Source organism: Gobio gobio, assembly GCF_949357685.1.
Source record: "Gobio gobio genome assembly, chromosome: 4".
Classification (NCBI taxonomy): domain Eukaryota; kingdom Metazoa; phylum Chordata; class Actinopteri; order Cypriniformes; family Gobionidae; genus Gobio; species Gobio gobio.
The window spans coordinates 7,357,505-7,384,278 of record NC_137100.1 but is presented as its reverse complement, the minus strand read 5'-3'; the positions used below and the strand labels follow the sequence as shown (position 1 = coordinate 7,384,278).

At 38.0% G+C, this 26,774-nt stretch overlaps 1 protein-coding gene across 2 annotated transcripts; it reads right to left on the bottom strand.

Moving 5' to 3' along the window:
* Window positions 1–927: 927 nt before the first annotated feature.
* LOC307124867 (U3 small nucleolar RNA-associated protein 14 homolog A) lies at window positions 928–26,757 on the bottom strand. 2 transcript variants are annotated; one of them, XM_079814336.1, is made up of 15 exons: window positions 26,483–26,757; window positions 26,199–26,286; window positions 24,106–24,176; window positions 23,683–23,747; window positions 23,451–23,599; window positions 22,824–22,979; window positions 19,062–19,181; window positions 16,443–16,537; window positions 16,241–16,364; window positions 16,077–16,154; window positions 15,604–15,976; window positions 7,240–7,667; window positions 6,822–7,006; window positions 2,755–2,854; window positions 928–2,579 (listed from the first exon to the last, which is right to left on the bottom strand). In XM_079814336.1, exons 1-15 carry the CDS (start codon window positions 26,518–26,520, stop codon window positions 2,283–2,285), a joined length of 2,367 nt encoding a protein of 788 aa, XP_079670462.1. In that variant the 5' UTR covers window positions 26,521–26,757; the 3' UTR covers window positions 928–2,282. The 2 variants fall into 2 exon arrangements, with proteins under 2 accessions (XP_079670462.1, XP_079670463.1); XM_079814337.1 differs by having other exon boundaries at window positions 7,240–7,664.
* Between the last annotated feature and the right edge of the window lie 17 nt (window positions 26,758–26,774).

Here is a 26,774-nt window from a genome sequence, read left to right as displayed (position 1 = left end):
GGGATATATATTTTTTTTAAAGTAGTCTCTTATGCTGAATATGCTCACTTTTCCCCAGGATTCTTTGGTGAATATGAGGTTCAAAAGAACAGCATTTCTCTGAAATGGAAAATGACTTTTTTTTTTTTACACAACTGTTTTCAACACTGATAATAATCATAAATGTTTGTTGAGCACCAGATCCTCATATGAGAATGATTTGCGAAGGATCATGTGACACAGATGACTGGAGTAATGATGATAAATTCAGCTTTGATCACAGGAATAAATGACACTTTACTACATATTCACATAGAAAACAGCTGTTTTACACTGGAGTAATATTTGACAATATTAATTTTTTTTCTGTATTTTTGATCAAATAAATGCAGCATTGGTGAGCATAAGAGACTTCTTTGAAAAACAAGAAATGTTGATTTCTTTCAAACATTAAACAGCTTCTATTTTGGCAGAAACACACAGGAAGACCTTAGTGCTTCTTTTTGTTAACAACAACAGATAAATTATTCTCATTATGAATTTGGGAAGATGTTTGACGCATGTTGCGTTCCCAAATGTTAAAGGGATAGTTCACCCAAAAATGAAAATTCTGTCATCATTTACTCACCCTCAAGTTGTTCCAAACCTGTATGAGTTTCTTTGTTCAGCTGAACACAAAAGAAGATATTTTGAAGAATGTTTGTAACCAAGCAGATAGAGCAACCATTGACTACCATAGTAGGGAATCAAATACTATGGTAGTCAATGGTTGCTCTCTCTGTTATCTATTCATCGTCTGGTATTGTTTAAAGCTGCACTGAAACTGTCATTTGGACCTTGAACCGTTTGGGGCCCATTGAAGTCCATTATATGGAGAAAAATCCTGGAATGTTTACATCAAAAACCTTCATTTCTTTTCGACTGAAGAAAGAAAGACATGGACTTCTTGGATGACATGGGGGTGAGTAAATGATCAGCAAACGTTTATTTAAAAGTGAACTAATCCTTTAAGTTCTCCACATTGTTGAAATTCAGTTTAACTGAAAGCAATCAAACTCAACCCACAAGTTAAGTCTTTAGATTTACTTGAAAATCTCAGAATGGTATATTAAAAGCAGTTTGCAACCAAACTGCAGGAAAATTAACTCTTTTCTCATCATCATCAAATTGTTTTATATAGAAATGTATCCTTTCTTTAGGGCCAGGATTCTCAAGACAAGGCAGCAGATCAAGTAAATGATTCATATATTGAGTTACCAAAAGCTAATAACCAGAAGATATTCAATCATTTTTAAAGTGGAAACTGCCACAGAAACACATTTTTACAAAATATTAACACTATTTAATAGAGCTGCACAAATCTGGATAAATTGAGAATCACAATTTTTGTGTTTCAAATAGAGAGCTTGATTCTCCCACCATTCCGAACAGACGATTAAACAAAATAACAATATCATTTACCAAAGGTTCTGACAAAATCTTAACAGTTACAGTTTTTAAAAATGTTTCATCAATTTGAATGAATTCTTCAAAAAAAAAATTGTTCAATGATTCAATGCCTCACTCAAACTTCACTTGTTTTATTACGGAATGAATCAGCATTTCAGAAAGAATCTCGTGAATGAATGATTCAAAGACAAATGCATTTTTAACAGTCACATGTCGCCACCTACTGGCGTAACGATGTAATGGATATAGCAGTTATTTGAAGTTACTTTCAAAAGGTGATTTGCTCCATTTTGATCACTGCTGTAGACATCAGTGAATATATCCCAACTGTAAACTTCTATATTTGTAACAAAGAATTCTGCATGGTTGAAAAGAATTATACACGATAACCGCTCTCTCTGGTCAACACAGATTTGAATGTTCCGGTATGATGTTGTCAAAGGTTTATTGGACACAGGAGGATCGTTATCATTTACGAATAAGATCACATGAGTGTTTGAATCGAGATCACGATCTTTTAACAATGAATCGTGCATCTCTACTATTAAATCGTGTTGGAACAAGCATCTAAACGAAAGACATTCGTGCAGGGGAGACCATCAAAAACATAATTAAAGTTTGCAACAACACTGGATCTTTTTAAACGAATATGTGAGGGAGGTTGAACAGAAACCTTCTCTGATGTGGGTGTGCACTCATCTATTATTCATCAGTTACATACAAACCGATTTAGATGGAAATTAAAAGAATTACAATAAGTTTGTTTGGTGATTTATTAGAGATGTCTTCTTGAATCATTTCTCACAAATAAAATCTATTTATCCATCGACTGAAGTCACAAATGTCCAAGTCTGTTACTTTTTCCTCTTCTGTGATCGTCCTTGATTTTTTTCCGATGGCCGTTTTGTGCTCCTTCTTCCCTTGCCGTCTCCGAACATGAGTGTTGGTCCTTTAGCCGCTGGCGTTGTGGTCTTATTCTTTATGAAGTCCTCTTTGACCATAGGCTCAATGATGGCACCCATTGTAGTGACCACTTTAGGTGTCGTCATCTTCTTCACAACGCTCTGTGTGTTCCACGTCTGCCCAATCGGAGTACGGATGCAAGATTCAAACTGCGCCGTGTTTTGAAAGGGGAACGGTAGCTGACTAACCTAAGAAAAACAACAATAATAATAATAATGAGAGAAATGCAGGATTGAGCTCCCTTTCAATGTAAGGGATGATATTTGAATTGGCCACACTCAAGTTTAAATTGACTTGAAAAAATATCTATGCATTCCCACGAGAATCAAATTCTCATCAGTTTTAAAGAAGGTGATTGTTTACCTGATGGGGAGCGAGTGATGCATTTCTCTTCTCAGATATGATGACATCAGGCAGTTTCTGGTCTTGCCTTGGAGGCGGTGGGGCCATTCTCACCCTAAATCTACAGAGACAAATGAACCATTAGGACCACGATGAAGCTTTGACCTGAGGACATGTAGGTACGATTAATGTCAACTTGAAACCATTCAAACTTAAAACCATTTGGCTTCTGTTAAGTGATGCAATTCTAAATGAAACTCATCTCATACATTCCAAAGGGATTTATTCTCTACATCAGGGTCACTGTTTCTGAACTCCCTGAAACGCCTCCATTGTAGTCTTGAGTTTTCATCCGGGAATGAACAAGTAACAATATTCCTCGTTTAATTAATTCCTGTCCAAGGAAGATGTAAAATAAGGGGTATGGCCTGGTTGAGTTGCGCTAGTAGTGTGTTGAAACCAAGTGTGCTGCACAAGTCCTGAAAAGTGAAGCCAAAGTGCCTCGATCTCCCCCAGGTGTCTGGTCCCAGTATGGTCTACAAACCCCGCCCTCTCCGTGTAATGTAATGGGACGTGATACAAACTGAATCAAATTACACTTCAAATATATATATATATTTTATTTTTTTTCAAAGATGGGTTCTGTCATTTTAGGTAGTTTTCATCACACTGATGTTAGGTCAAGTGTTCGTTTTTTAAATAAGTTTGGTTTTAGTTAGTTATTTGATGCTATAAAAACAGGGGTGTGGCATCATGATTGACAGCTTCTCTGAGCAGTCACAAGGCATTAACTGACTTTTTGGGGGATTTTTGGGAGGAGATTGGAGCTTCAACTTCAACTTGTACATTTCCATAACTGTTTATTTCCCACCGACATGCATTGTTCTGAATTAAACTGCACAAACCGATTATGCGGGAGTGTGGGCGGGGCCTTGATACCGTGGTTCCACTTCGCGATCAATACAGTGCAGACTCGAGATGTCAGCGCCATATCTGAACATTAGTGGTTTCACTTTACTACAATGGAAGAGAATGAATGTGTGTCGTCAATCTTTTTTTTTTTTTTTACAGTCTATGGTTGAAACTTGCAGTTATGGTAAGGGCCATTAAATTTCCCAAACAAACTCAAAGCAGTTGAACAATTACATCAAACAAAAAAAATGTTTCCTCAGGAAAAATGTGCACTGATGTATGGAAGACCAGGAACATGAAAAGGGGTCAATTTGGATTTCATGTTGACTATACGGTTAAAGGTTAAGCGTGTCATTTTTGGACCACTTGTATCACCAGACAGAAAGAGTGACTGTTTTCAAACACTCCCCTTGTCTCAACCAATAGCTTGAGTTTAAGATGAAACGGCTTGAGAGTCGTTAAATGCTCAGATAATTAGAACATTTGAGAGTCACAGTGTTTTCCATTGTAATCAACCAACAAAAGGCTTATAGTAGTCTCTACATAAAGTCCCTTTGGATAAGCTTGATGAGAGCTCAGTGTTGACATTTCCCAATGAAACAGGAAGAGCACATGCCTTTAAAAAAGCCAGTCGTGTCTAGTTTACGTTTACAATTCCATGGTTTTCTAAGCGGTTAGGATGTTTGATGTTCTTCATAGTGCTTTAAGCAGAATATTGCGTGTGGATTTCAAATGAGACTAATAGATTTTGTAATAAATTATTGCCATTTGAACCGTGAGAGCGAAAAAATGAATAAACAAAACTGCTTTGACAGAGGGTTAATTAATGCTTCCTGAGATTCATCAGACATATACACAACATACATGTAATATTATAAATTACATTTTATCTATGCAAAATGATGCAAATGCACAAGTGATTTTGAAAGTTGCGTGATCGAAAGGTGCATCAAAATGTGTACAAGTGCTCAACATAACACGCTAAAACACTGCCAACTAAAGCACAGAGAACTCACAAAACTCCATTTCAATATTGTTCTCATAATAATGTTAGCCATATGACAGATTGACAGTGCACATCCTGCACTAGTTTCACTTCCCAGTTTCAATTCCCAGTCTGGGGTCAGGGTTTTTCCTGGGTCCAAAATTGTCTTCGGTGCTGACAGACATGGTCATCCACACACACAGTAAAAAGTACCCTACCCGCACAATCTGCGAGCCCAATACTGACAACAATAAATGCAAAGAAACAGTTTGTGATTTTTGCTTATCTTATTTTGATATCTCATATCATGCATGATCTCTTACTTTGATGTTTGTTTCTTTTGTTCCTAATTTTTTACACAATTATATATATATATATAAAGAAAAATCACATCAATATTAAAAAGTAGCATTGTAAAAAGGTATTTACCAAATCTAATTTTCGTCCATATACAATTGTATAAAATTAGCAGCTAGCTAACAACAACTTGTTTTGTTCTGGTTTCACCTCACTCCAGTCTACACTAAATGATTTTATAGGTTATTTATTACACATTGTCAATATAAATAACCTGAAAATGCAGTGGATTATTACGCACTCTTGCTAAATGGGGTAAGCACACTGGCTCTCATTTCAGAGGTATTCTGAGTATAAACCGATTTGTAGGGGTGTAAGAAAATAGATACGTGTGAATATCGCGATTTTATGTTTGGCGATACTGTATCGATTCTCAAAAACTCTGTATCGATATTTATATATTTACATCCAAGATTTGTGGCTTTGTGTTCGGTTTAAACCACAGACTGTATAAATCCCAAATGCTAGATGGCAGTGTTATCTCAGAACGTAAAATGACGCAGAGGCGGAGAAGCGCAAGGTGAAGGTGCGTGCCGTGCATCACTAGTGTTTGTATTAGCAAACCCAGCTCACAAGACGATAGAATTATTCCGCTCCCGCAGTATACAGAGCTGAAGTGTGGACTCATTTTGGCTTCAGCTATAAAGAAGCTACTAAGGAAATCAACAGGAGTCATTTTGTTTGCAAAATAGGCCGAATTAAAAACCAATACTCGGGGAACGCATTGAATCTGAGAGCTCGCTTAACACCCCGATGTCATCCGCACTGCTGAGAAGCGTTTTGATAGAATATTGACAGCACGTTTTCCTTGATTTATTTGAGAGGACGGGTCAGCTGCACACATTGGCATGTTTTGTGTACAAATAATCATAACATATTTTGGTGAGTAAGCTATAATGCAGTTTATTTACATTTTTTATAGCCTACAGTCAACCCTGGGCTGGCTAATCCATGGCCCGTTTTTTCCCATGATGAATGCGATACATTTTTATTATTGTTATTAATATATTTTCATACTATTAAAATCACGAGTTTTGTGGGTTTAAATCAATTTGAATGAAAAACTTTGTATTATCTTTGAACCTCACCTGAAATAAATTTGTCATACTGTTAGTAAGATTTTTCAAGAACCATTTATGCTGTTGCGTTTTCTTTCCTGTAGAATTTGCACAAAAAACGCACAATTTGGGAGAACTCAAAGGTAGCCCACTACAAAAATGCATGGACTACCCGGAGCTGATCGATGCTTCTGTTAGATATGATGCATGTGGCGCACCTGTGGCTGCAGTGAAAGGAGACTTGTTGAATTGTGTCAAATGGGTTTCCTGAGTTAATAATTCATTCTCGCATCATTAGATATATTTCTGTATAATATTAATGGTTTCTATAGCCGTGGCGTCATTATGATTTTATTAAGAGGTGAATTCATTCAGGTAGGATACCACTGAAGGCCTAGGTGCTTTAAATCTCTTGACAAACTAAAAGACATAAATTACATCTGTATGTATTTGACATAAAAGATATAGATTGTACTGATCGGCTTGCTTATTTTTCTGAAGATAAGGATTAAGTCCACATGTCATACAAACAAGAAACTATGCTTTTAACCACAGTTCGAAATGTGTTGTTCAAACCACACAACTTTGCAAATGTTTGTCGGAACGATGGTTTTTGGAAACGCACCCCTGGACGTCATGCTGTTATGCTCAAGATATAGCTCGAAATCAGAAAAATATATAATCGTGTACTGAAAATATGATATCACGACAATTCTAAACAAGAAAGACGGGAAATGTTTTGAAATTTTATTATAAAAATGATTTATTATTCTTACCTTCTGCGTTTCCAGCGAGAGGGTTTGAGACCAACGCCTCCCCACTCCCCCCAGCCTGGCAGGGTCAGGTCCACCACTTTGGGCCTCCCTGCTGCTTCCTGTTTCCTTTTGTCTTTTATGAAATCAGAAATGACATCATCCCCGGCAAAAGCCTCCTTGATGATAGAAATCTGTTCATCATGCTCCTATCAAGACAGTGAAACCATTTTTAAACACAGGAAAAATATGGTAACAACTCAAAAACGAAATGTCAAAGTTAACGGAGCCAGAGACAGACCGTAGTTAGGGTTGATGAACACAATATTATGTCTGTTTTTCACAACCCATGTTCTAGCAATCTTGTTTTCAGATTTGTCTACTACCCTCAATAAGATCTACTGGTTACATACCCCCCCCCAAATTAAGCCATTCAACTCACTTCTTCAACCACTGTTGGCAAAAAGGGAACGTTGATGACTTTGGCTTCTTTGGTGAGTACTTCGTTGAGTTTGATTTCCCTGTTCTTTTTATTAGTTGGCGCTGAAGTTGCCTCTACAACAGCTGTTTGAGGCAGAGATGGAGCCACATTGGGTTGGGGCTCGAGAACCTCCCCCAAAACCTCCAGATCTTCAATATTCCTGACACGAATCGGTCCTTCATCCAAGAGTCCCTCTCCATCTTCTTGCCCTTCCTGTGTCTTCTCGCTCCTCATAAGCTTGAAAAGGGTGTTAAACTCAGAAACATCCTCCTCCTCCTCTTCTTTATCATCATTCTCCTCCTCCTCCTCTTCTTCTTCTTTATCATCATTCTCCTCATTGTCGGAAATGTCCACCACATCTTCGCCAACCACCTCGCTTGTGTGCTCTGCTAAAAGAATACAAGACAAATAGTTTGGATGAGAATCACTACACACACTGCCAGTCGAAACACCTTAATTAGTCATTCAAATTCAAGCAGGTAAAGTCCAGTAAATCACCTGAAATATAACAAAAGTAAGCCTGCTAAGTTAAAGGAACAAGGCATTTTTCAATGAACAAGTAATGGATTAGCGTTAATTCACCCCAATGAGAATTGTCATAATTTAAATCACTCGTGTCATTCCAAACCCATAAGCATTTCATTCATCTTCAAAACATGAATGAATATATTTTTAAAGAACTGGGAGAAATCTTCAAGCTTCAAAACATTCATAAAGAGACAGAGTGGTTTAATTCAAGTCTAAAGAGACATGACCACTAGGGTTGTGCCGATGGATGGTAGACTGACATCACGATGGAGCGCCACCATCGTGATGCCACGCCCCCCATTGCGAGTCTTGTTGTGAGTGCAACGCACACCAAATCCTCTTCTATAGTTAAACTAAAAACTTAGCAGGGATTGCTCTGTAAATTAAATTGAGAATATAACTAATGCATATATTCTATTTTAAATACTGTAGTCTATGCCAGATATAGCCTACATTTTGAAATAATAAACAAGGCTCAAACATCCATTTCATAAGCATGCGTGTTTATTTCAGCACTTCCGTCAGTGAAACAACACACCACAGCCTGTAAAACATTTAAACAATTATCAGTAAATAATGGCAACCTAAAGAATATAAGAAAATTAAATATTAGTTTAAAAAAATGTAATTTCCCCTCAAGGATGCGTCATATACCGCTCTTCGCGAGATGAAACACGAGCTGGATAGACAGCTTCTCAAATATCTTCATCTTCATGTGTGTTGCAAAGCAACACTTGTTGTAAAGGTTCTGAAGAGCAAATGTTATCTTCCACAGGGTCAAGACATTTAAACTATGTTTGATTATTCATTGCCAGAGAAAACGAAAGTAAAATGGCCGGTGTGTGAAATGCGCTATTCAAATAAACTTGCGCCTTACCAAGTCTAATAACAAGCACAAACTGTGTTAAATAAAAAGGTAGCCTATTCGTCCTACAGTGTTTTTCTACTTTCCCACAGTAAAGGACTTGAATGGGTATAATAGACTTAATTATAAAAAAAACGATTTTAATTATAATTATAATTCCCTGCGAAAATGGGTGCGACGCGAGTGAAGATTTGAGAAAAGAAACGAGATGTCCATGTGGGATAAAATGGACTAACGTTAGGCCTATTGTTAAAATTCACGGAAATCGCAAAACAGCATAAAAAAGCTGACAAATCTTAAATTGGGCTCAGCCTATACCTCTCTCATTCGGCATGAATCCATATATAGCCTATATATTAAAATAAAAAGAGCACAACTCTTCTTAAGTGGAAGGAAGCTACTTTTTTCCCTCACGTGCAACCTAGCACGGATGAGTCATTATTTGGGTTAGTTAAATAACGAAATTATATAGTTTTTAAGTAGAAAATAGTATTTATGTAAAGAGATAGTAAAATACAGATATAGTAAATTATATATTTGTATTAATAAAAAAAAAAACGATATCATCGTCCATCACGATGTTTTACTGTAAACATCGTCAACTGCCAATTTAGGAGACATCGCCCAACCCTAATGACCACTTTACATGATGAACAGATTTAATATCACATCAAATACAGCAAACAGAAGCTCAAATGTACTCCCTTGATGTGCGAGAACCAATGCAGTTTCAAGTAAGAATGGTTTAGATTCCGTTGACCATATTTGATGATGTGCTTTATATGAGTGTATTGATCAATGTTTATATGCGAATAAAAGCCTAAATTAAATCTGTTCATCACGCAAAGCAATTCTCTCTTCAGAAGACTTGAATTAAACTGCTCAATTCATATGGATTAATTTTACAATTTCTTGAAATCTTGAAAAGATCTTTTTGATGAAATCTGAGAGCTTTCTGTCCCTCCATTGACAGCTACACAACTACCACTTTGACACTTAAAAAAGTTCATAAAGAGATCATAAAACTAATCCATATGAATCGAGCGGTTTAGTCCAAATTTTCTGAAGAGACTCGATCGCTTTATATGATGAACAGATTTAACTTAGGCTTTTATCCACATATAAACATCCATCAATTCACACATCAGTTGTGGGTAATGGAAGCTCAAGCATGTTCGCTTGACGTGCAAGAACCAATGAGATTCATTCTTGTGTTACGCATCACGTTTGAACTTCCGCAAGAACCAATGAAGTTAATTCTCGAGCATCAAGCAGGTTCGGTTCAGCTTCGGTTTATGTTCGCTAAATTTAATCATATAAAGTGATCAAGTCTCTTAAGAAAATTTGGACTAAATCGCTCAATTCATATGGATTCGCTTTACAATCTTTGTTTTCTGAAGATGAACAAAAGTCTCACGGGTTTGGAACGACATGAGAACTCTCTCTTTGAATACTGTTTGACTTCCTTTCTTCTGTGTGACGATCACAGATTTTAGAAAAGGAAAGTTGCATAGCATTTTGGATCTCAGAGTAACTGCTTTTATTTCTACTTTTCAGAGAGTGAATTAGCATTTTCATTCAGACCATCTGCCATTTTTACTTATTGGTCATATATAAAAATAACAGAATTTTCATGCTGAACATTTGGCGTTAAAGGGGTGGTAAACCATGATTTCACTTTTCTAACTTTAGCTAGCGTGTAATGTTGCTGCTTGAGCATAAACAACATCTGCAAAGTTACAACGTTCAAAGTTTAAAGCAAAGGGAGATATTTGCTTTTAAAGAAATCCATTTCTAAGGACTACAGCAAACGGCCAGTAGGCGACTACAGACATTCCTCCAGGGTTGCTGACATCAACAGGCTCAATATTTACATAAACCCCTCCTCCGAGAATATTAAATAGGGGGTCGGGGGCGCCATTTTGTATCGCGGCGCTGTTGTGGTATAGTTAGGCTGGAGTGTTGTTGCCGCGATGCCGAGGAAACGCTGTTATATTCATCCGGATTGCAGGTCTGGGGTACTTGCTTTGTTCAGCCCTCATAGGGACAGGGATGCATTGCAGAGCGTTTAACATACACCATGTTATATGCACGTGTGTATGAGACAGAAGGGAACAGGCGCGTGCGGGGCTCCCGCAGCACATCTCACGGAGGAAAACTTCCACCATCTTCACAAGTTCAATGCCGGATTTGCACAACGTCAGCTGCGTGAGACAAACGCGGCCAGTGTGTGAATGCACGACGTGCGCGGGGCTCCCTCCCCCAGCACATTTCACGGAGGAAAACTTTCACAATGTTTGCGAGTTCAATACAGGATATGCACAACGGCTTGTCCTGAAAGCTGGATTTACAAACAGAAGCTGTTTACGGGCTGATTTATTTTTCATCGATGTGTTTTCCTGTAATAGGTTGTAGCAAGGAAGTAAACAGATGACAACGCTGTTCTGCAAACCAGTCTGTTAAATGCTCATTCATACTTAACGTTATCCGACGAACACCTATCGTTACAAACACCTAACGTTAAAATCTCAACAGTGAACCTGGCATTAGTGTAAATGATTCTTTGATTAGAGCTTTTATGTATTGTTTATCTACAGGCATGCTAAACATGGTTCTGTGTTTGATTTGGCTAACTTACAAGTAAAGCCAGTGTTTAGTGTTTTGGGTTAATACAGAGGCGTAGCAAGCTGTTCAAAAGTGTGGGGGATGGATGTGGTTTGTTTGTTAACAATAAAAACGATGAATACAATGACAGAAGGGTACAAAAGGTATAACATACAAAATATAATATATATATATATATATATTATACATACCTCGTTTTTTTTTAACCACGGTGTTCGGTTGGGTTCTGATGGCTAGTCACATCAGTTTTTTGCTATTCTATTCTTAGGTGACGGGGACAGAAAGAGGTTAAGGAGAAAAAAAATGCTAATTTTTTATTTTAATTCAAAGACTTGAAAACCTTACTTAAACTTAAAACTTTACTTTAAAAAAACGTGTACACATTCCTAGTGAATAGTATAATATATAATAAATATAGCCTACATAAAGATTTACACTGGCAGCTCAAAGCTGTACAGCAGCATTTAAGTATGAAATTGAATGAATAAATGTAAAAATAAAACACTACATAGACTTCACTATAAAATATACATTGATTCTTATTAAAGCTACTGTATTAATGTTTTTCAGTCAAGAACAGAGCGATTTTCTATGTCTTTTGTAGTTTTATTAAGTCAAGTCAACTTTATTTATATAGCGCTTTTAACAATGTAGATTGTTTCAAAGCAGCTTTACAGTGTTAAACAGGAAAATAATGCAGCATAATTTTATTCAGCTGTATAGCCATTCTGGAAAAAACGCTGATGTCATCAGTTCATTTCAATTATCATACAGTGACAGTTTGGGCATTAGATCAATAATTCGATCAGTAATTTAGTTTAAATGGTTAATTGAGTTTATTAATTAGATTTATTTCAATGTTTAGTTGAAAAATGTAGTGTCCCCAACTGAGCACGCCAAGCCAGAGGCAACATTAACATTAACATCCCCATAGTAGGAAATGATATGAAGTCAATGGCTACCATCAACTGTCTGGTATTCAACTGTCTGTGTTCAACAGAAGAAATGAATACAGGTTTGGAACAACATTAGAGTGAGTAAATAATGACATAATTTTAGAGGTGAACTGTCCCTTTAAGGACAGCGCGTTCTCTAAAGGCGCTGCTGTCAATGTAAGACGTGCATATAATATACAGACACACGCGAATTTACTTTCACTTTACACATTATCGACTGTGTTTATGTTAACCTTGTGTGTATTTGATAGTATTAGCGCAGTAAGACTACTTAGTCCAGTAATCAAGTTTAGTGCGCGCGCTCTGCACGTTAAAATGGTGCATATGCACGCGAATAACCGGCAAGGCTTTAAAACGCATGCAAATAATGAACTTTCGTGATTGTGAATAACTATAGGCCTAGTGTTCTGTGAGTATAACTCTCTGACACCAGCATTGCAAGCATGTCTAGCACTGTGTATAGTGATTGGATATTTGCTCATATCAGCACGTAGTCTATGCACACAGCAAAAAAACAAAAACAATACGCAATTCACACGCGCGAATTGACCCGTGAATGCCGTACCGAACGGTTTAATATTACAATGAGAATTGTGGCATTCCGAAAGCGTTTGTGCAAAACTGCGGAAAAAGTGTGGGTGTTGAACCCTCTCACCGGGAAAAGTGTGGGTGTTAAAACACCCACATCCCCCACGGGTGCGACGCCCCTGGGTTAATAGTTCTTGCGACAGATATTTGGCTATAATCGTTCTAAAAATACAAAAGTAACAGTGCCATTCAGTAGCGATCACTATAGATCCGCAGTCTTTACTCTTGAGGACTGAACAGGTTCTGCTCGATCATCTTCACTCAAATGTTCTGGGTCTGATTCGGGCTCAGATTGGTATGGTTTTATTGACGCCATCGTTTCTAATACTGACCAAAGCACAGTCTACCGGTAAAGGTAAGGGGCGTGACGTTTCCGACAAACGTGCACTGCGGTTAGCGAATCACAACACACTGGGCCAGCTAACCAATCAGAGCCCACTGCGTATTTTTGAGGGACTGGCTTCATACAACCCGGAAAGCATCAGACCGTTTTACAAGGAGGGACAGAGCAGTGTAGAATAAAGGTCAAATATATGAAAAATAATTATTATTTTTTTTTTAAACGAAGCATGAACACATGTTACAGTGCACCCCACAAACACAATCAAGCCTTCAAAACCATGTGTTTTACCACCCCTTTAACACTGTGCAGAGTATTTAATCTGCTCTTTTCCATTCAACAAAGTAGACTGTGACTAACAGCTGTCAAGCAGTCCAAATTACTTGTGCACTATACAAATCTTCTGAAGACGTTCAATAGCTTCATTAAAGGAACACTCCACTTTTTTTTGAAAATAAGCTCATTTTACAACTCCCCTAGAGTTAAATAGTTGAGTTTTACCATTTTTGAATCCATTCAGCCGATCTTTGTATCTGGCGGTAGCACTTTTAGCATAGCTTAGCATACATCATTGATTCTGAACAGTCCATTAGCATCTCATTAAAAAAATGACCAAAGACACTTTCAATATTTTTCCTATTTAAAACTTGACTCTTCTACAGTTACATCGTGTGCTAAGACCAACTGAAAATGAAAAGTTGTGATTTTCTACACCTATATGGCTAGGAACTACTTTCTCATTCCTGCGTAATAGTCGCGGATCTTCGCGGCCGTACCATGGCTGCAGCGGCGCAATGATATTACAGCGCCTGAAAGTAGCCCCCAGCTAGGTAACTTTCAATGTGACCGGCACTAAGTTCGTGTAGTTGCAGAGAAAGTTTCAGGCTTGCAGCCGACAAATTGTGTTGTGGATTTACCTGTGTGATTAGCCATGGTTCTGTGTGTTGTAAAAGGCTGTGATAGTAAGTCGAAGGTGTATACTACCACCATGTTTCACAGAATACCAACAAATCATTGCGCCGCTGCAGCCATGGTATGGCCGCAAAGATCCGCGACTATTACGCAGGAATGAGAAAGTAGTTCCTAGCCATATAGGTGTAGAAAATCACAACTTTTCATTTTCAGTTGGTCTTAGCACACGATGTAACTGTAGAAGAGTCAAGTTTTAAATAGGAAAAATATTGAAAGTTTCTTTGGTAATTTTTTGAATGAGATGCTAATGGACTGATCAGAATCAATGATGTATGCTAAGCTATGCTAAAAGTGCTACCGCCAGATACAAAGATCGGCTGAATGGATTCAAAAACGGTAAAACTCAACTATTTAACTCTAGGGGACTTGTAAAATGAGCCTATTTTCCAAAAAAGTGGAGTGTTCCTTTAAAAAAAAAAAAAAAAAACAGACTGAGAGTCTATTTTTGATGTTTGGACCTTATCCATGTCAAGTCTGACGTCATGCGTCACCGTTTCTGGGTCTAATGCTGCCTTCACGTGCTATCGGAATTATCGTAAATACGAGTTTCCCAGGTAAAAATTGCACATGAACGCCCTCTGATGTCGTGTTTACCACTGGGAAGTTCGGAAATAATTTTGATACCCCAATTCCCGAGATGGGCGTGTCATAAGCTTTAAACATGGTGGCAGGGAGAACTAGACTGCTGTGGCAGGTGTGGTTTTATTGTTTTTTTTCCAAAACAGCTGGGTCGTCTTGTCTTACATTAAAGTAGTACATATTTACATGTACGAGTAATCATATGAAGCGTATTGTATGTTTGGTACACAGCGAAAATAACCTGCATTTGACTGAAATTACAGAATCAGCAGAAAGCGGACGATCTGGAATGTTTATATGGTTGTCGGTGCATGGGAGACTACAAATGATGATGGTTTTAATAAGATTTTCCCAATAAATAGGCAAGAATAACCTGGTGTCCACAATTGATTCCTGTTCACACTGACAACAAAGCACTTGAATGCAACAAGCTCGTAATCACGACTTCTAAGGTGGGAATTAGGAAATTTCCAATAGCACGTGAAGGCAGCATAAACGTCCTATCATGCGACAAAAGCAAACGTGCTAATATACACTCACAGCATGCTGGAATACTACCGAAAAAAAACATGATCCTAACCTTCATCTACATACAAAAATCTTAGATGGCCAGAGTGATTAATCTAAGAATCATTCAAATATTGGTGTTCGGGACTTTTTAAAAGCTTAGCTTAAATGTTTGACATGAATCAGCAGTGCTCATAAAAAGATGTTGAGATGGTATTCTCAGATAAAGAGATTGTTAAGCGGATAGAAATCCTCTCCTTGTGGGTTCCAAGGAAGAAAGTAAATTATGCAATACCATGATGGCGAGTAAACAAATGACAGAATTGTAATTGTGTAAACCATTGTCTTTAAGACTTGTCTCATACCCTTTTCTTCCATAGGAGTCGAGCCCTCTTCCTCAGCTTGCCTCCGTTTCCTCTTCCTCTCAAATTCTCTAATAAGCTCCTCTTCCTCGTTTTCCTCTGCTGCTGTTTCAGCATCCTCAGGTGTGACGCAGCTGACCTCAGGCGTGACGCAGCTGACCTCAGGCGTGACGCAGCTGACCTCAGGCTCTTCACGTGTAAGTTGGCCTTTCATCCAGGGATTGACCGGATCAATAATCGGCTCAGGATCGTTCACAAAATCAGGAACTGTATCCAATTCTTCGTCTTTACTTTCATGTTCATCATCAGAAAGCACCACAATCTTCTGTGTAAGATCCTTATTCATCTGCAACTGCTCCTGCATTGCTTTACGTGCCTGATGATGAGCATGGAAGTTATAGTAATGAAATTGACAGCAAGGGATGTAAATCATGAGTAACATTGTCACTCTTGAATAAAAAAAATAAAAACCTCACCGAATCATCATATTTTGCCATGATAGCCTTTGATTTGGCCCACTTGCCCCTGTTCTGATGTTTGAGCGACATCCTCTCCTGTAGTGAAAACATGCAAGGAAAATGTATTTTAGCCCAAACAAATCTCACTTATTCATAATCTCTTTCCATGCTTCACCACACACCTCCATCCTGGACATTTCCATCTTTTTTAGCTCATCCAAGGCACTTTGAGGATCGGTCTTAGCCATTTCTTCAAACTGCTTCAGAAACTCCTTAACTCTGGCTTTCTTCTTAAACTTGCGATACCTGAGAAAGATATGTTGTAGTTAAACAAAAAAAAAGGCAATCAAAAAGTTGTCAGAAATGTTCAGTTGTAGAACTCACTTTTTACTCTTGATTTTCTTTTCTCTATTGGCTTTTGCCTCATAGTATGACTGGAGCGCTCTTGCTTTTTGAAGCTCAGCACGACGAACCTTCGCCTGCAATACAAATAGTCAGAAAGTGAAATCGTCACCGAACATAAGCATTCATTTGGAACCATATTTCTAGACATTTCATGTGCAAGAAACTACACTTATTTATGTTTAGAGCCATCTGCATCCCCATTAACATCTTTCTGAAGTATTAAAATTATCGCAAACCCTTGCTAATGCGATATGAACACTGCCAATATTTCAATAATCTTAGGGTGCTTTCACACTAGCAGTTTTGGTGCACACCCGGGTTCGATTGACGTCGGAGTTCGGTTTGTTTGGATGATGTGAACGCTGTCTTCCAAACTCAGGTGCACCTGTGAACCGTACCCAAGTCCTCTTAAAAAGGGTGGTCTGGGGTTCGGTTCATGTGAACTCCGGTACGGTTCGCTGCTGATGTGAACGCAATCGTACTGAATCATGGAAGTGAACCGCTATTAATGACGTATGATTCGATAAAAATGTGTTTCACAAATTTTCCTGGTGAGCGTGACTGACGTACTGCAAGCAGAGAGCTGTAGATCTCATTTCTGCTCGTCTTCAGCCTTCTTTAGAGCATCTGCAGTACATTCGTGGCAGATAGACGCAAGTGCCATTACGTACTGAAGCTTTGGAAACAAAACCAAAAGTTCAAAAACAAAATAATAAAAGTGAGGTGAGCAACGCTATTAGGCCTGTCGCGATTGGTCAATACAATCGACTGCGTCGACGCTGTTAATTACGACGCTGTCGCACGCAGCCAGACCGATCGCCACAGCAGTTTCGCGGATAATTGGGTTTGAATGGTAAAAAATATGTAAAAATGCACGTCCTGGCGAGTATTCGGGTAAACGCAGTCGGATGTGTCTTTAGTGAACGCATACAGAGTTGAATGAGAAATGGGGTGTTACAATGAATTTGGTCCGTGCAGCTCTTAAAGGGCCGGACCTAATATTCTGTGTAGCCAAGTGAGTTTTTAACCCTAAAACAATGATAAAACAATGAATAGTAAGTTCTGTCACATTATTCAATTATTTTTACTGTTGCCATGGTATCGATTCAGTATCAGTATTGAGGTATTTTATTCTGGTATCGTATCGAAGTCATAATGTTGGTATTGTGACAACACTATTCTATATAAAAAGTATTTGCTGATTTTCTCTTTTTTGTTATGTTGGTTTACAAATGAGTACCTTTTTACTCTTTTAGTTTTACATTTTGTCAAGGGCTTGTCTACATTTATACTTTTTTTATAGTACACTACTGAAGGCCAACGTTGCAAGTTAAATTAAATGTTTTTAAGTAAAATTTTTGAAAATTATTGCGATAAATTAGTCGATAGATTCATCGATAAAGTAGTCGATAGATTAATCGATTTAAAAATAGTCGTTAGTGGCAGCCCTAAACGCTATGCATTTTGCCGCCTTCACGCTCGCCGTCATTACTATGCAACGGGGTAAACAGCTGCTGCTTTGGTGATGCAAACGCACCCCGTTTCGGACCCAAATAATATAATATGAACACAGTCCAGCGGGGGCAGGGGGAGCAATCGAACCAAGTGTGAAAGCACCCTTAATATATCATGCAGCCCTCCTTACCAAAGCTTGCTCCTTATGTTCATCTCCATTAAAAAAAAAGCATAGTATATATTAAATGGACATTCTTAGATTTGATTCAGTGTGATCAGTGCGTATGCGGCTTATTCTTAGGGTGTGTTCACACTTGTAGTGCTTGGTTCGTTTGTTCCGGACCAAAAAAAAACACGTTCACATTGGCATTTTAACACAGAACCTAAAGATACCAAACCTAAAGGCATAGGGATGTGTTCTCAACCTGATCGGTCGGCTTTTATTACATATATATTTCATGATTGAACTTACCGAACATCCAAAACAATGCTGTGTGCAGCTAAATGTGCTTGTATGTGCATAGCTACATATGATGGTATTTTGACCAGCTGGGAACTTGTAAAGAGCTTATAAAATGTGTAAAGGATTCAAAACAGTGGCAGGAATCCCTCCGTCACACACACAAACCAAGATCTGCTGCAAGGAGACGATGGTTTTGATGCCTGTACCGAACTGTGATGAAAAAAACAGGTATGCTTGAGCCTTCTGTCCTTTTTAGGGTCTCATATTCCTGTTTTTGGTTGGTTTACATGTCTTTGGTCTGTGTTGTGTTCATATATCATTCGAACGGCACCAGATATCACTTGGAAGCGGACAGAGACCGGTCTCGGTCCACACCAGGGTTCGGATAGCAGTGTTCACACTTCTTCAAATGAAGCACACTAACAGAGCAATCGCACCAGGGCTCGTTTTAATCGAACCAAACATGCCAAGCATGAACACACCCTTAATCTCTGTGTGGAAGCTGTGGATTATTGTGCTTGTGTTTTCTCCATTTCTCTATTTTCCCACTTGTACACATTCAGTTTGGACTGTCTGGTAAAAAGCACACATGCAGATCCATGCCATTGTGTTTATGCACACTGAGCACTGGTTGAGTAGCAGTAGCTGCAAGAGTAACTCATGTGATGTCAACATCATACCTCCTCCAAGCTCATGGCTTTAAGCGATGCCTCCTCGACAGGAGTCAAAATAGGGTCCACGACTGGCTGGCTGTTGTTGTGCAAGAGTCTGAAAATCTCCTGTTCGAGAGGAGTTTGAATCTGTCACAGAAAAACACAGTTACTAAAACAAAAGCAACTGCTTATACCAAAATGTTTCAGTTACATCTGGTCAGTGTGCAAAGAAACATTCACAATGATGACCGATCACGCTAAATTGTCATGTAGAAACATGAATTTTCTGTAAAGCTATACAAATAAATGTGTGAATTGAATTGAAGATAATAGAAACTCTCTGTATCACTGAATTACAGTATAGTAAAAGGGAACAACACAAATAAATGTAACAATTAATAAGACAAAACAAAGACAAGAAAACTTGAGTACATTTGATGTAACCTGAGTGTTGGCAATTAGACTTTTTGAAATCCAAGTTATTAATGCGAATAAACTGTTACTTATCCTAAACCAATTATATAGTCATATTTAAGACTTATTTTTTTTCCCCCATGTAATAAATGTTTGCACATATCAATACTAGACTATAATACTAGTCTAATATTGAAATAGCATTGCAAACATTGCTCTCAGCAGTGTGGGCGGCATCAGATGTTCGCAAACAGTATTTCGCTGCTCACGCATTTCGACCTTTTTAATCGTTATATCGTATATCGGGGGCTTTAAAGGATTAGTTCATTTTAAAATGAAAATTCCTCCATGATTTACTCACCCTCAAGCCATCCTATGTGCATATGACTTTATACTTTCAGATGAACACAATTGGAGTTATATTAAAATATTTCCTGGCTCTTCCAAGCTTTATAATGGCAGTGAACGGGGCTCATGAGTTTGAAGCTCAAAAAAGTGCATCCATCCATTATAAAAGTAATCCACACAGCTCCGGAGGGTTAATAAAGGCCTTCTGAAGCGAATCGAAGGGTTTGTGTAAGGAAAATATCCATATTTAAAACTTTATGAAGTAAAATATCTAGCTTCTGGGGGACCGCCTTCCGTATTCAACTTACGAAGTAAGTGTAACGCCTCTCGCAGTTCAAAACGCTTACGCTACATCCAACGTCATATGTTGTGCCTAGGGTTGGGTATCGTTTGGGTTTTTTTCGATTCCGGTGCCAAACCGATACTTTTAAAACGGTTCCGGTGCCTAAACGGTGCCTGAACCGATACTTTTTTTTTTAAAAGGCCACAAAACGAGGTGGATGACATTAAATGGCTTTTTATTTATTTATTTTTTATTTAAATTGAACCATTTATTAAAAGTTTAATGTATACTTAAATGTATGAATATAAATAAATACAAAACAATTTACTTATTTACAAATTATAATTGACTTATTTACAAATTCACAGTAAAACCTAAGCCACCTAACCCAACTACAACAAGCCTAATATAACTCTAAATAACAGTTACAGTAATAACAGCAGTAGGCCTAGTCTGTATTCTTGGTATGCTACTAACCAGCTTCGAGCTTCAGCTTTATTTTGAAATATGATCATATTCTCTGGCTAAATATTTTAGAACGCATCCGCCTTAATGTTTCCATGACGACGCGTCGTTTCTCACATGACACACAGCAGCCGCAATAGCGCTGACAGCGCAGCTGTATCGGGTTTATTTTGTTTTTTCTTTTTATTCAAAATATTCACAAACTTCTTAACTGTGTCACGAACTATCTGATGTTCAAATGTGTGAGTGAATGTGTGTTAGTTGATCTATAAAGCGCAATGGGCGACGCCATGTTAGTTTGCGCCTCAGAATCGGATCTGTTGGATTTACAACATTTGAGTGCATTCTCGGCTTACGAAATACATGAAAGTAAGTGACCAGTGAACTGGAAGAAGAATAGAGTAAACGATAGTTACTATAAAATGTGCATGTATCTAATGTGAATAAAACATGTAACCTGAGTCAAATTATAACCGTCTGAAAGGATTATCATTGCCGCTTTCATAGACATCAGTGTGTGTTTTTTGCTAGTAACGTTAGCCTACTTATGAGCATTTAAATGTCTGAAACCTGAAATAAACATGATGTGGTTGAAAACACTGAATAGTTGTCATGAGTTGTGATGTGACCAGCGCTGAGCGTCTGTCTCTGGCTCGGTGCCAGCCAAAGCGCGAAAGCACGTTTGAATTTTGGCACCGAAATGATGAACCGAAATCTGCGTTCTGATTCGGTCCGGTACATACCGGTTATATAAGTACCGGTGCCTTATTGGAACCGGATTTCGGTACCCAACCCTAGTTGTGCCAATTACGTTTTTTTCATAAATTGAAAACGAAAGGTGGTCTGCCGGAAGTCACTAAATAAAGTTTTAAATATGGACATTTTACTTACAAAAACCCATCGAGTCGCTTCAGAAGGCCTTTATTAACCCCCGCAGCCGTGGGGAGTATGTTTATGATGAACTAATCCTTTAATAGCTAGGTTAATTACCAGTTTCACGATAAACCATGATAAAATTTACTGACGGTTAGTAATATCGTTTAAAATGTAACTATCATTAAAACCCGCTTGTGATATCACGATTTTGAAAACTCGTGGTAAATCCTGTCTAGTCAGCGTCAGTCTGGTGCAGGCGCAGCGCGTGACGTTTTTTGAATGAGAAGAGCCGATCGATTTTTCAGACTTCTAAAAGGACCAAATCTGATAGGTGTGGTCATATTTACTTTGGCTTTTACAAAAGTCCTGAGGGAAACTTAATTAAAGATGGTCACCCTGTCTGCAGAACATGCCAAAAGAAAGTCGCTGTAATAGGGGGGAACACTTAATATCTGCAAACACAAGGCAATTGGACTTTGACCACAATACCAAAACTACGTCTGGGAAATAATAGCCACTTTGGCGGTTGAACTTATTATAGTCTTCTCAAAAGCCATCTGTTATAATCGCGTTGCGCATTATAACCAATCACACGTGTTTCTATTGAGTTAATGAATGCAATGTCTAATAATCAGAGGCGTTCAGATTAGCCAGTTTTGTTCAGAGCAGCTCTCACTCACTCAAAGCAGAGATAAACGTGGGATGTACGCAGGAGATTCATTCATCATACAGTGGTTGACTGTTTTTGTTCTATTTCAGCACCGAAAATAGTTTCAAACAAACACAGCAGAACCACAGCGCATCTGATATGACTGGCATAAAGTTGGCGAATTTAGGGACCGTCTCTAAAGTTACATACAACATTGATATACACGTCTCAACTTCAACAGCATTTGAATGACTTACAGTCATAAAACTGACTGTAAAGTGTTCATCTAGGTGTCAGGTATGATGCACACCTTTTTAATTTTTGATATTTAATAAAATAAACGGTCAAATCATGTGAAAATATGGATATGCATTATTTCACTAGGATACTGTTTGGGCTCTTACACAAAATATGCTAGATTTAAATGCGTCATAGCTGATAGAACACTGATGAGAATATTGTTTGAGAATAAATTTACAGAGATAATATTAGAGATTTATATAGCTGCTTGATTTATTTGTTGGTATTCAAATATAAAACTTGTTGAAATGTTTTAAGTGTGTGCATCTGTTCTTTTTGAACACTTTCATCTCATTTGAACAAAACCGTGACAATATTGATAACCGTGATAATTTGGGTCACTGTAATCGTGATGTGAAATTTCCATACCGTTTCATCCCTAGCAATGCATGTATTTAGCAAACAAAAACAATGACAAACTGAACCATGACAAATTAAAGCAAAAAATTCACACCTTCCACCCAGCAACGACCTGCTCCATCCGTTTAGGTCCTAAGGGCTCCTGGTGCAGAGGAAACACCATTTGTTCAGCCTTCCGGTTCTGCTGTATGATGTTCTTCCAGCAGGACACGTCAGTGGCGGTCTTCTCATACGCTATGCCTCTCTGAATCTGTGGACATAGTAGAGAGAAAACTTTCAGCAAACAAGCATGCCAGCTTCTATGGCTATAGTCATTCAAGGACATTCAGTAAAATACAACAGGTAAAACTAGTAAAATGTGTAAGAACTGTTTTTAGTAAGAACTCAAACTGGAAGTGGCCTGACTTCAAGGGTGTCATTACAATAAAACACTAGACAACTCGGACAACAAGAGTAAATGACTTGGTCCCAGTGATTATTTAAATGAAATGTCACTGATCCAATTCTGGGGTGCGTTTCCCAAAATCGTTACCAATAATGAATATTGAATTTGTTAATAATAATGAATTTGATGAATATATTGTGTACATGATTGACGCTAATAATGTTAAAAAAGTATGTAAAAAAAACAATGAAAGCTATTTTGATTTAAAAAGAAAGTGTTTTTTGCCAAGTGACAAGCTTCTCGAGTGACTGAACTGAAAAAGCAGCATTTCATGACCTTCTCCGTTTCCTGTTTGTTGAGAGGCAGCTCCAAAGTCTCTTTACTGTTTTGTAGGTTTCTCAGCTGTTTCTTGGTCTTGTTGGAGGTTCCTGGGGTCTTCTCCGCAGTTCCCAAGAGGTCAGAAAGGTTGACTTTATCTCCAGTACCTTTAAATAGAATAAATAAAACCTAAGACTGATGTTCCATCTCGATTAAGATGTGAATAAATTACGATGCATTCTGCGTTTACCCTCTGCATTGACAAAGAACTCGGAGACCTGCACACTGGCTTCAGAGCGCTCATTCTGCTTTTTCCTGCGATAGACAAGAATCAAACTGTTAATAAGAACAATGTACAACAACATAGTAAGTGCACAAGGCAGTTAAAACCTTCTGACTGCTGGGAAATTTATTCTAAGGGTGCAAAACTCAGTTCCTGGGGGGGGGGGGGGGCAGTGTCCTACAGAGCTTAGTTTACCAACCCTGCAGTTTTCAAATAATCCTTAATGACTTGATTAGATGGAGCTTCGGGCACAATCATTAGAATTAGTTTACTTATTCTACGTTGCAAACAATCTGTCCAGAAATTATTTTTTTTCTCTTTTTTATCATTTCAAGCATTTTCATTTCACATGGACCAGTATTAAAAACATAAATCTCAAATGTGTCAAACCTCTTTCTTCCACCCATAGAACTGATGGCTTCCAGTAGCTTGTTGTGTTTCCTCTCATCATCACTGCCCTCCTGTATTAAAAACAACAACAACAACAACATTTTGGCTTAATTTGGCACAGGTACAGTGAAGTTCAACAGTCTTGTATCTGTAACGGTTTAATGAAACTGCTTGCAAAATACATGACAGTTCCAAAAGAGACAACTTGTAGTAAAATTCATGTCAGTTTTTCTTCAATAAGATGTCATTTGAACTACAAAACTTGAATTAAAGGAAAATTACAACCAAAAAAAAAGAAAAAGATTTTTGGACCCCATTGAATATTGCATAGTGGTGTTAATGTCTATTGTTGTAGTTCAAGGGTTTAAAAGTTTTTTTAGATGCATCACAAACCGCAAGTGAACAATTTCATCAGGCTTTGCCTGTAATAGCCTGTTTTATATAGATGTTTTCAAAACACTTACTCGCGTAAAATAGTGATACAACAACATTAGCCAATCATGACAGGCCATTTACTGACAAGCCTTGAAGGAGAAGCCCTTAAAGTCCAAGTGAACCGGAAGTAGCAACTGAGTTTTCTTCAGTACTGTGTCGTATTTATGAGTGAAACGGAATATTGAATAGAGGGCAGGGTTTTACTTCAGCGCTCCTCCTCTCCATCTCTCGCTCATAGCAGACTAACGGTTGGAGCGGAGTGGTTAAGGATATTCAAACCCAAGCCGTCAAACTGACATCATCTGAGAAGGAACGCCATTCCAGACTGGAAGTAACTTTTCAGATTTTGATAAAAGATTACCGTGACAAACTATTTTTTTCTGTGTATTAACTTGCACGGATTAATTGTTCACCCTAAGACCTGTAATGTGTGCTAACAAAATAAATAAGATTTTGATTTCATGAGGACTTTAAAAGGATAGTTCACCCAAAATTTCAGTCATTCATTTCTTACCCTCATGTCGTTCCAACCCCATCAGACCTTCGTTCATCTTCGGAACACAAATTAAGATATTTTTGACGAAATCTCACAATTGGCCAACGCTGTTCACACATGCATGTGATGCTGATGAAGGAGCCGGCCAATCAGTGGCCAATAATGAGCCGGTGTTCTGACGAAGAACCCGGAAGCGCTGCACTGTTTACTACGTGAACAGCGTAGGAGACTGACACAGAAGTTTTTTGTTTGGGTTTTTTTGCGCACAAAAAAAGTATTCTCGTCGCTTCATAACATTAAGGTTGAACCACTGTAATCACATGGACTATTTTAATGATGTTTTTACCTTTCTGGACCTTGAAAGTGGTATTAACGTTGCAGTTTATGTGGGGTCAAACACAGCTCGGATTTCATCAAAAACATCTTCATTTGTGTTCCAAAGATGAACGAAGATATGACAGGTTTGGAACGACATGAGGGTGAGGAATTAATGACAGAACTTTCATTTTTGAGTGAACTATCCCTTTTAAAACAGATCCTTTCAGACGGAGTCAGAACTCAGAATAACGATTGAAACTGATTTTTCCACATATTTTTTTGGGGTGCAAAAACTGTACAAGTATGAAAGCTTTTTTCCACCACAGAACAAAAAATAAAAAAGGTAATTGTGAAATCTTCTCTCACAATTCTGACTCTCTCACAATTGCGAGTTTACATCTTGCAATTCTGACTTTTTATCTCAGAATTGCATGACAAAGTCAGAATTGTGAGATATGAAGTCAAAATTCTCTATAATCTCGCAATTCTGAGGAAAAAAAAGTTAGAATAGCGAGATGTAAAATCACAATTGAGAGATAAAAAGTAGCAATTACCTTCTAAAATATTTTATTCTGTGGCGGAAACAAACTTCCATTATAAGTGAACCTCAAGGAGCATATCAAAATAATAAATAAAAAAACATGTCTTTGCCCCTTTAACCCCATTCTAGGCTTCAAGTAAAGTTTTTAAACCCCAGTCTTACATAGAAAAACAACATCAGGTACTGAAAACTACTAGGATATTGTATTGAATTAGTTTTTTTTCAATACAAAAAAGTTTGTGGCACAGTTAGTGGTAGCAAAACTTCATATCTGAAGTACACTAATCATGACAGCATGAGTACCTCATCTTCACTGGCACTGATGGCTTGCTCATCAATGGGAAGCTCCTCTTCTTCATCAGCCATAGCGGAAGTCACTTTCACAGCTTTACTGTGGAGGAACACAAAACAAGAAAGCTTGAGGAAAGAGATGTTGCTCATGGTGAGGACAGTCACTGAAAGACGGGCCTTGAACGCTCGCACACTAATAGTTCAGACTGGCCAATTGTTCATTTTAACAAGTAAGGAAAAAAATACACATATACTACTTTAAGCTGAGTAACCAGATAAAGACAAATACAGCAAACCTTAATGCCGTTTTCTGAAGAGAGCTGGATTTGGCCATGCTGGAGTTTAACCACGTGTCCAGTGGAAGTGCAAAAACGGCGGATTTCTCTCTTATCCCTGACCTGATTTAGAGAATCAGAGATTTCGACGACCAATACGTCCGTTAACTCAGAAAGATCAACATTTTATATGAAATTCTGAAAGCTATCAGTCTGTGAAATCAAATTCACGACGCACGTCTCTAACATCTGATTCTTCTGTTTACTAGCCGGTTGCAAACCAACCGAAATGAAGCGCCCAGCGCCACCTCCT